At 41.4% G+C, this 9,363-nt stretch overlaps 3 protein-coding genes across 3 annotated transcripts; 1 reads left to right on the top strand and 2 right to left on the bottom strand.

Moving 5' to 3' along the window:
• Positions 1 to 29: 29 nt before the first annotated feature.
• On the bottom strand, positions 30 to 600 carry Polr2K (DNA-directed RNA polymerases I, II, and III subunit Rpb12). Its single transcript, XM_017252757.3, has 3 exons — positions 441 to 600; positions 225 to 317; positions 30 to 154 (listed from the first exon to the last, which is right to left on the bottom strand). The coding sequence occupies exons 1-3, from the start codon at positions 496 to 498 to the stop codon at positions 132 to 134; spliced, it is 174 nt and encodes a 57-aa protein (XP_017108246.1). The 5' UTR covers positions 499 to 600; the 3' UTR covers positions 30 to 131.
• Positions 601 to 755: 155 nt separating this feature from the next.
• On the bottom strand, positions 756 to 2,637 carry LOC108133260 (zinc finger and BTB domain-containing protein 41). The gene has a single exon (XM_017253116.3). The coding sequence runs from the start codon at positions 2,599 to 2,601 to the stop codon at positions 793 to 795; it is 1,809 nt and encodes a 602-aa protein (XP_017108605.2). The 5' UTR covers positions 2,602 to 2,637; the 3' UTR covers positions 756 to 792.
• Positions 2,638 to 2,693: 56 nt separating this feature from the next.
• On the top strand, positions 2,694 to 4,210 carry LOC108133261 (U6 small nuclear RNA (adenine-(43)-N(6))-methyltransferase). The gene is made up of 5 exons (XM_017253117.3): positions 2,694 to 2,779; positions 2,857 to 3,099; positions 3,173 to 3,383; positions 3,433 to 3,844; positions 3,908 to 4,210. The coding sequence occupies exons 2-5, from the start codon at positions 2,977 to 2,979 to the stop codon at positions 4,098 to 4,100; spliced, it is 939 nt and encodes a 312-aa protein (XP_017108606.2). The 5' UTR covers positions 2,694 to 2,779; positions 2,857 to 2,976; the 3' UTR covers positions 4,101 to 4,210.
• Positions 4,211 to 9,363: the final 5,153 nt, after the last annotated feature.

Genomic DNA, 9,363 nt, shown 5'->3' with positions numbered 1-9,363 from the left:
ACCATTCAGTTTTTTTCAGAACAGCAATATTTTTGTAAATTTAAAAACTTTTACATTTATTGAAGAAATATCTACAAACTAGTTCCTTAAACATTTAGTTCAGATGGATATCATGTACTTGAAAAAGGACATCAACGGGCATCAAAGACAACAACTGAAAACAAAATATTTCATCAGTACAGTTTTAAAGCCACTGGAGTATTCTGTGGTCAACAAATACTTACGGCGCTTGGTACGTTTTTTGTACATAATGCGGTAACCACATTCACGGCAACGAATTGGGTCTCGTGGTCGCATCTCGTTCTCGTGATGGCATTCTAAAAATTCGATTAAATATAAGAATTAGAATACATAATGTAATTAAACTGCTGAGACCAGGCGCCATGTGCGCGTGTAAGAGGTAGTGTTTTCTTTGATAGTCGGCTTGCGCCTAGTCTTACCGCCACAAATATATGTCATAGCCGTTTTGACATTATCCTTGGAACTAGTTTCAGACATTTCCGATTTTATTTAAGCTTTAAACAACGGAATATAAGAATTAGAAAAATCTATGTTGTGACCGACAAGAAGCGGCGATAAGTGTTACCAAATCTTGTTTTCAAAAATATACCAAAAGCGTTTACAGACTGAAAAATGTTTAGTATTTTCATTGCTCAGGCGGGACTTTAAAATCATTTCAAAATTAAATTATACATTTTTCAGACAGATTAATGAATTAAAGAAAGATTTTTACATTTAAAAAAGTATGGATTTCTTTTATTTAAGTATTTGCATTGCACATTGTGTTTTTGTTCATATATTGCTTTTTTTTCGAACTTTATCATTATATTTAATTAAATTAAGTTTATGTTTGTTCGATCTATTGTGTCTTAGGATTTGTCCCACTATTGTCTGGCCGCAGGGCAAGCAGAAATCTATTTTGCCTGGTTTTTGAAATCTACTCGTAGTTCTTTTATCTGGCTTATCCACAGAAGTATTTTTCAGATACTGTTGCCGTTTTAAACCTGCACTTTCATTTCCGGGCTGCTGTTCCAATTTAGCCAACGCGTCCAGATGCTTCTGGGACTTTAAATGCCGCTGGTAGTTTCCTTTAGCCTTTATGGTCATATTGCAGACATCACAGTGGACAGTGTGCGTCAGCAGATGAACTCCTTGCCGATGGGTTTGCATCAGACCCTGGGTGTAGAAAGCCGCCCCGCAGATTTCACAGAAAAAGTTTCTTTTCTTAAGATGTTTTTTGTTCACGTGCTCCCTCAGGTGGAAGTTGGTTTCAAATGTCTGGCCACAGCTTTCGCAAATCGGTTTGGGTCGCTTTCTGTCCACTTTTGGCGGTCCTTTTTCCAGACGGCGTTTCTCCCGATGTTTGTTGATCGCTTCCCTGCATTCCTTGGCAGTGTGGGCAGAACAGCAGCGACCCAATGTGGGAGCTTGGCAGATAAGGCAGGGTTTACGCCGTTGGTGCATGCGGAAGACGTGTGATTTAAGGGCCGGCCACAGTTGGAATCTCCAGGGGCAGCTGCGACACTTGAAAGGGCGCAGTCTTAGTCGGCAATCACTTCGAATCCTTTCCTGATGCCTTTTTAGATACCAACGCGTAAGAAAAGATCGATTGCATGTAAAGCAGGTGAAGTTGTGGTCGCATTTCATAGTTTCTTTTACTCGTAACCTGTGCCTAATCATGTGCAGCTGGTGGCTAAAGGGAAACCGATACTTCTCCTGACAGAAAGGGCATTTGGTAAACTTACAAATCTTTCGGAGAAGAATTTTATTCGTAGGTTCCGCTACGAAGTCTATATTACAGTCCTTAGGTACTTGGAGTAGCAGTTCTTCTGTTTGTACACGAGCGTGGTTATCCTTCTCTCTTAATCGTAGGTCCTCCAGAAACATTTTGTATTTGGTGTTTTCCATCAGTTCATCTAAATTGGAATTCATTTTTCGGGTAAGGTGGGCGGTTAACGAATGCTGCAAATAGAAGCGGCGAAAACAAATCCGACAATGAAAATTGTCTGCCAATCTGTGCTCCTTCTGGTGCTGCTCCAATCGGCTGAGTTTGCGCCAAGGAAGGGCGGTGCACTCCTGACAGCCACAACGTAATCCTGCCACAAATGGTGCTGCTATTGTGGGTCTTAGAGCTCCATAAGCTTCAGTTGTCAAAAGCTGACTTATAGCACTTCTATACCCGGTGGTCACTGTGTCCATTATCTCCTCCAGCTTCTCCTGGCTGACATATATTTTCTTGGCCTGGAAAGCCTTTATAATAAACTGGTAGTCCTCCTGGAGATCAAGCTTAAAGAACATATTGGTCCAGAAATTATCGCGGGACTGAGCTGCCTGCAGCAAGAGTAGCATTTCTGCTGTTCGAAAACGCATCATCTTCTGGGCATCGCCGCCTCCTGTAGAGAATTCAATTGGAAATCTTTCAAATCCAGAAAATTTGGTTTCCCGGTTGAATGCCACGTATTTCTCTGAGATTCCTCTGCAGCATTTGCACTTGCAGTCACAGGAGACTGAACACACCGCAGATGCTTGGCCATTGTCAAGTGTAGACACTTCTCCAGTAAAGTTTTCATAGGTAATTAATAATTTTCCTGGACAAGACATTAAATTTGTTTACAAAATAGAAAAAGCAAACAAGTGGCACTAAGACCAGAAACGAAAATACCAGAAAAATACTAGGGGTGGCAACACCCTAAGCATAGGGTGTTTCATGCCATACCGATAGCGGTGTTTGAATTCGGCTCACCGATGGCGCTACCAATAATAACAAAACTCTCAGCTGGTAAGGCATTTGCATATTTGTTAAAAACTTAACATTTAAAATGTTAATCACATTATTTATTCACTTCTGTATTCCAGTCGAGTGGGGTAGATCGTTAAAAAGTTAATTCCAACTGCACCCCTGATACAGGTTGAGCTGTAATAACAGACGTTGAAAGTAAACCTGAGTACCTTAAATTTTTCAAACTAACTACAAATATGGGTAAAAACAAGCCAAATTCCAATAAATTTGGCATGCACGTGCGTAATGTGCTCCGACAGGCACCGGACTACACAAAACTGGCCATAAAATACAAGGACTTTCGGCATGTTTGCAGTTTGGTGAGTATTCTAACCACCTATTAACTAAATTACCTAAAATTGTGAGTTTATTTTAACTTTTCCTCCAAAATAGGAACTCAATGGAAAGGTTTCAGTGAATTTCCGCAACGAAAGAACTCTGCGGGAATTGACAAAGATGCTTCTAAAAGAGTACTTCGATTTAAATGTGGATTTTGCGCCAGGAAGCTTGGTGCCCACTTTGGCTCTGCGCTTGAATTATATTCTATGGATCGAGGATTTATTGGAGCCTCTTAAGCTGGATCAAATCAAAGGAATAGACATAGGTAAGACATGGAACTTCCACTGATTAATTACTGACTGATCTGTCTCTAGGTTGCGGCTCCTCCTGCATTTACTCGCTTTTGGGCGCCAAGAAGAACAACTGGCAAATGCTCGCTTTGGAATCTAAACCCGAGAACCTTGAATACGCCAGGGAAAATATAAAGAGAAACCATCTGGAACACCACGTGGAAGTCTTTGCCCAAACGGATAAGACTTGCATATTCAAAACTTACTTCGCACAAGACACCAAGGACCAAAAGTATCACTTTTGCCTGTGTAATCCCCCGTTTTTTGACTCAAACTCACCAAATCCCTTTGGGGCCAATACCAGAAATCCCGAGCGTCGACCTGCACCCAACAATGCCCGGACAGGAAGCCAGGAGGAGCTAACCTGCGCGGGTGGCGAGGTGCAGTTCGTGCAGCGCATCGTGGACGAGAGCCTGGAAAACAAGCTGCGCGTGCGGTGAGTCAATCTTGATTAGTGCCGAGTTCCTGAAATTGAATTTACAGCCGCATTCTGTTGCAGCATCTTCACCTCCATGCTGGGCGTCAAGGCCAACGTGCCCAGGATACTCGAGTACCTGAAGGAGAAGGGCTTGACAAATGTCAGCACCACGAAATTCCATCAGGGGCATACAACGCGTTGGGCGGTAGCCTGGAGCTTTTGTACTGAAACTCCTCTAAGTCAGGGGACATCGAGTAATAAACGTACACTCTAAATGGGCTAAATACACTCTTATGGACTTATTTATTTACACCTCCAGGGTACATCCAGTGACTTTAAGTAGTTTTACTTGAAATAAACACCGTTGAAGGTGTAAGACTTAAACACATGCTAAATTATTTAATTTTTTCGTCTTCCGAATCTGATTGTGGGCGATATTGCAATTTCTCCGGACATTTTCGGCGATGTTGAGGTATCTCTGGACATTTACGGCGTGGCCAAAATAAATAATAAAGAATCCATAGGCCGAGAAATGGTATCGGAATTGCCAAGCAGATCAAAAATCCGCCGACGAGACCCACTGAAAGAACCAAGGCAAGTCCAAGGACAATGGCCACTGCGGCTCCACCCGCCAGAGTTAAAAGGCACATTATGACTGATTAAACTACATATGTCAGTTATCTATTCCAAGTGCAGTACTGATTAGAAATAATGATTAGATTGTGAAATTGAATCACAAAAATAATCGAAAGAAATGAAAACTTAATTATTGTTACTATAATTATCCAATGATGGCATCATTATTCATTATCATTTCATTTTTAGGTCAAAACTAGTAACTCATTAGGATAAGCTGCAGGCAGCTGCACAAGCGAATGAACTCTGACCTTCAGCGCGTCTGCTCCCGATTCCCCCGAGCACACTCCCTTAGCTGACTTAGTTGGTGGAAATTCTCCATATGACTCCTTTCGGTGCTGTCAGAATGCTTTCCCCTAAATGGAAATTTGCATGTCAATGCTCACTTTGCCGCCCCCAGGTTCACCTACGGAAATTATCGTTTCGTTTCTATCATTGACCGCCCCAGCTGACCACACGCTTCGACAGCGAAAGGCAAATAGAACCAGGAAAGTAACCGAAATGGCGGCAAACACGCAGACTAAGCAAAAGTCACTGCTGATGGTGTTGGCCATTTGCAGGCCGAAGATCCCAGCGGGAAGCGAGGCAACCCGGCCATGTGAGATCGTAAATAGAAACTTTTAATTGCCGCAAAGGCATGGTAGTTGTTGGCCTTTACAGGGAAATAAACACACTAAGGTATACCCTTTATTAAAATAGCCAATAGAAAGGGTTCCTATATAGGTTTCTTATAAAGAAATTATAGGTTTTTTTTTATTTTTATAAAATCAACTTTCTTCCAAGGATATCTAATATTTCACTCCCCTTAAGTTTCACCTATTTTTTCTTGTGTCCTGTTGCTGGTTCTTTTCATAGCTGGGTTTACGCTGGTCCTTTTTCAAATGTGGTTGCCTTTGTTGTTGTCCTTTATGGCATTTCAACACGTTAAGGTGTAAAGAACAACGTAATTAAAATGCAAGCCGTTGGCTTCAACACCGGAACACCGAGACGATGTTGTGGGTGCCCGGCTGCGTCATGCGCTTCGAGGTGCGGTCGGATTTCTATAGCCTGACGTGTGGATTTTGTGTAGTGTCCTTTCTATGGAATTAGGAACAGAAGAGAGCCCCACACTTTGGATTTAAGTTGAAGTCACTGTTGCCAGGGCTCCCGTGGGGTCGCTCTTTCTAATTTTCTAGCTATTATCTTAATTTTAGGCACCCACGGCCCAGAGCAAGCAACTAGAGCCACTATTCGACACGTGTTCCCAGGGCTTGTCTCGATGTGGTAATTGTTAATTAAAAAGACGCTGTGGTCACGTATGGCTAGAGCGTGTTGGAGGTGCCGGATTTGAGTCATAAAGAACCAAACCCGAATAAAAAACAAAAAAGTCCGCCAGGAGGGTTCGACCCTTTTATTGGACATCGTTAAATTGTTTAGAAAATAAGTTTATGGACAATGTTTATGGATATAGGTTTGTAATACATTTTTAATGCCTTTATTTGAGGGGAAAATAAGTAATTGGATACAGAAGAAAATATATTTTGGTTTTAAGGATATCTAGTTTTGTCAGTTCTCCGACTAACCCATTTGCACTCAACTTGTTTATGCCAAAAAGTGTCCCCGGAAACTTTGTGGTTTCCGTTTTAATCTGCAATCTTTGCCAAGTTTGTAAAATTCGGACATCAATCAATTTCCAAAAATCATCCATCAAGCAACACGGGAAAATACAGGAAACGCGTGGACCCGACCCCAAAAAAGTAGGCAATGACCCGACACAAAAAAGTTGAGCTTAAATCGGAACTGACGGCTCTTTAATGGGGAGGAGACCGCCCGGCCAATGGGAGTGGGCAGGATACCGAGGGGGCTATATCGTGATGGCACGTAACGAGCTGCCAGACGGCGGCGTCTGTTGCAATTGGCAGCAGGCTGCACTTCTCCTTCCAACTCCTGGGGTTCCCCATTCCCTCCTCTCTAAATGCACGTCTATTGTCGTGTTGCATATGCATGCAGATACATTCACTTAATGCTATGGAAAGCAACCAAAAAGGAACGAATCAAAGGATACAAACAGACATCCGAATGTTTCGATGCGTGTTGTCCTGGGCAGGGGCGTAGCATGACGGGGAATAAGTCAAAAAGAAGTGGGTTTAAATTCGTTTTATTAATATTATTAAAACCTCTTAAATAGAGGTTCTTTTGCCTCTAAAATATATATATTTTCTATAGAAACGTGAGTATTTTGTAATCCTCAAAAAATGGGGATATAGAAAAAAAGGATATATATAATATCCACTAAATAGATTTAGTGGATAAATATGTATTAATATTTTTAAATAATCAAATAACTAACTTTCCAAAGACGAAACCCTGGATTACTCCACTGTCTCCCATGTGTTTCTGCGGTCGATGTCGGTCTGTGTGGGTGCTTCAGTTTTTCTGGCGTGTGTGTCATTCATGTAACCTTTCAATAAACATGCCCATGCGAATGGTGGGTATGGTGCACCATGAGGCAGGGAATGCAGAGGTGGGGCATGCAGCAGCAGCAGCGAGACATGTAATTGAACTGCTTATGTGGGTCCGGTTGAGTGTGCGCGAAGCGAGCTCTTGAATGTGATTTTAAAGTCAACATTGAGGACTCCTGACATCCGAACTGTCATTTTTTGGCTTGCCGCTTGACTGCCAGACAGACAAACCGATCCGGTTCGCAGCCAACTCCTTGGCCATCTATTGTCTGCTCATATTGCCGTTTAATATTGGCTTGGCATGTGGCCAAAATGGTTGGGGCATGGGAACATACATATGTATATCTGATATGAATGCTGGTATTCATGCAATAAGCCGAGCAGAGCACTCCCTTAAAGTCAAAGTGGATATTCTATTTTGGCTTTAACAATTCGCATCATTAATTTGTGCGGAAATTAATTGAATCACTCGTACGATTAATATTTCAGTTCAACGCCTGCCAACAGGGCGTATGATTAATTGGCGTTGTCACAGGAGAACAAGCTGAAAAAATATTCAGCCAATATATATCCGGATATTTTCTTATATGTATCATGTTGGGACTAATTCAATTACAGTTAGCGACGTTCTCCTCGGGGAGATGAAGTCGGCAACAAATGAAGGTGACAAAAGAAACACATTTATCGCCACATGACATCAGATATTCGGGATATGAGGGATATCTGAGATGTGGCACGGTCAAGGTGAAAAGCCGAATAAATAATGAGGCAGCATTGTGAATAAATTGTCCTGCGAAAATAACAAGCCAGATAAAAAGCAAATAAATTACTTCTTGCAGGATTTCCTTCTTTGCAACTACTTCTGGCTTAATGGCTTAAAATCGGATTCAGTTGAAATTCAACTGTGGAAATGCCCAAAGCCACATATCCGAAAAGCACATAGAGATTTTCACTTTAAATTTATCTTCTTACTGTCAAGTTTTTTTTTTTGTTGTTTTTCGTGTCGTAGACCTGCTTTCGCAGATTGTTGCGCACCGTTGAACTTCAGACTTGAAAAAGACGGGACTGAAAGGACGCGAAAAACTTTCCATTTGGCAAAAGTCCCGGGAGGGTCGCAAAAACAGCTCGAAAAAAAATAAATAAATAAGTAAAATAGACCCGAACTCAGAAGGCGGTAAATGAGGAGGGCGGTGTTGGTTGAGGGCGAAGAGCAAAGGGCATGCCATTGAATGCCCCTTCTCACCAACATGGCGTATACGTATTTTCAAACAAAAAAAAATAAGCGAAGGAAAAATCGAAAAGCCAAGAATTTTATCTAAAAACAAAGCTATTTATATCTCTTGGGGGTATGAAATGGTAGCGGCATAATGACCCGGCATTTCTCTTGGCAAATGATGCGCAAACTTTGGGATACGGCCCAAGACTTTTAACTCGAGTTGTCAGTCATTTTATCAGCCTCCTGAAAGGGTTTATGTGTCGCGTGGCGCGATTTTGTCATCGCCAAGAAGTTGTCAACTGTCCAGGGACCCTGGAATGTACGCCCATGAATTTTCACACGACTCTCCTAAGGACATCCTTCTGTGTGTTTGTCCTGACATTTTTGGGGTGTGCGAATTCACGCTTTCAAGGCTTCCAGGCTGAGACCACGACAAATTCTCTGGCTCTGGGCCCGGAATGGTTTTTGTTTGTTTGAGTGCAACTATTGAAAGGGATGTGGGCGTAGCAGCTGTTTGCTGGTTTTCGCACTTAATTGTTGGTCTTTTTGCCATTTCTCTTGGCTTAAAATGTCAAAAGGATGTGTAAGTACATTTAAAGAGGTTCATGCCTTTAACTGAAATCAAATTCCTTTATTTAAAGCCATTAAATATTAATTGAAAAGCCAGCATGTTCACACAAAACCTTGTTGGTTTATGCAAAATTCAATTATTTTGTTAAGGCTATTAACTTTTCATGGAAGGCAACACGATATGCTGGTTTGAAAATACACATTAATTAAATCCTTATTTTCCTCTGAATTTCGCATAAAACAATACATTTCTGTAATTGGTAGACACTTATTTTATTTACCATTGCCTTGTGGGAGTTTGGCAGCGGAATTCTGAACTCGTTGGCCGTCATTTTATGCCACATTTGCAATGTAAAGCTAATTTGCATATTTGTATGTGTACCACGGATGTGGATGTGTATGGAAGTGGGTAACCCTCCTGGAAGTTTGATTAAAATTACCATATGCTTGGCATACTCAGTGAGGACTCTGGCTTTACGATTATTCGTGGGCTGCACTCCAACTAGACTAAACGCACTTTGAGTTTATGATTATGGAAGTTGTTTCTGTAAAGACAAAAAAAACCTAGGCACTCTGAGCAAATAAAAAATGAAATAAAGAGGATAAGTTTTGAAGAAACTTGTAGTATTGCGATTGTCTTTAATAAGAAGAATTTAATAGGAAGTTTGTGCCTT

Source organism: Drosophila bipectinata, chromosome 2R (assembly GCF_030179905.1).
Source record: "Drosophila bipectinata strain 14024-0381.07 chromosome 2R, DbipHiC1v2, whole genome shotgun sequence".
NCBI lineage: Eukaryota > Metazoa > Arthropoda > Insecta > Diptera > Drosophilidae > Drosophila > Drosophila bipectinata.
This window is presented reverse-complemented; position numbering and strand designations above follow the sequence as displayed.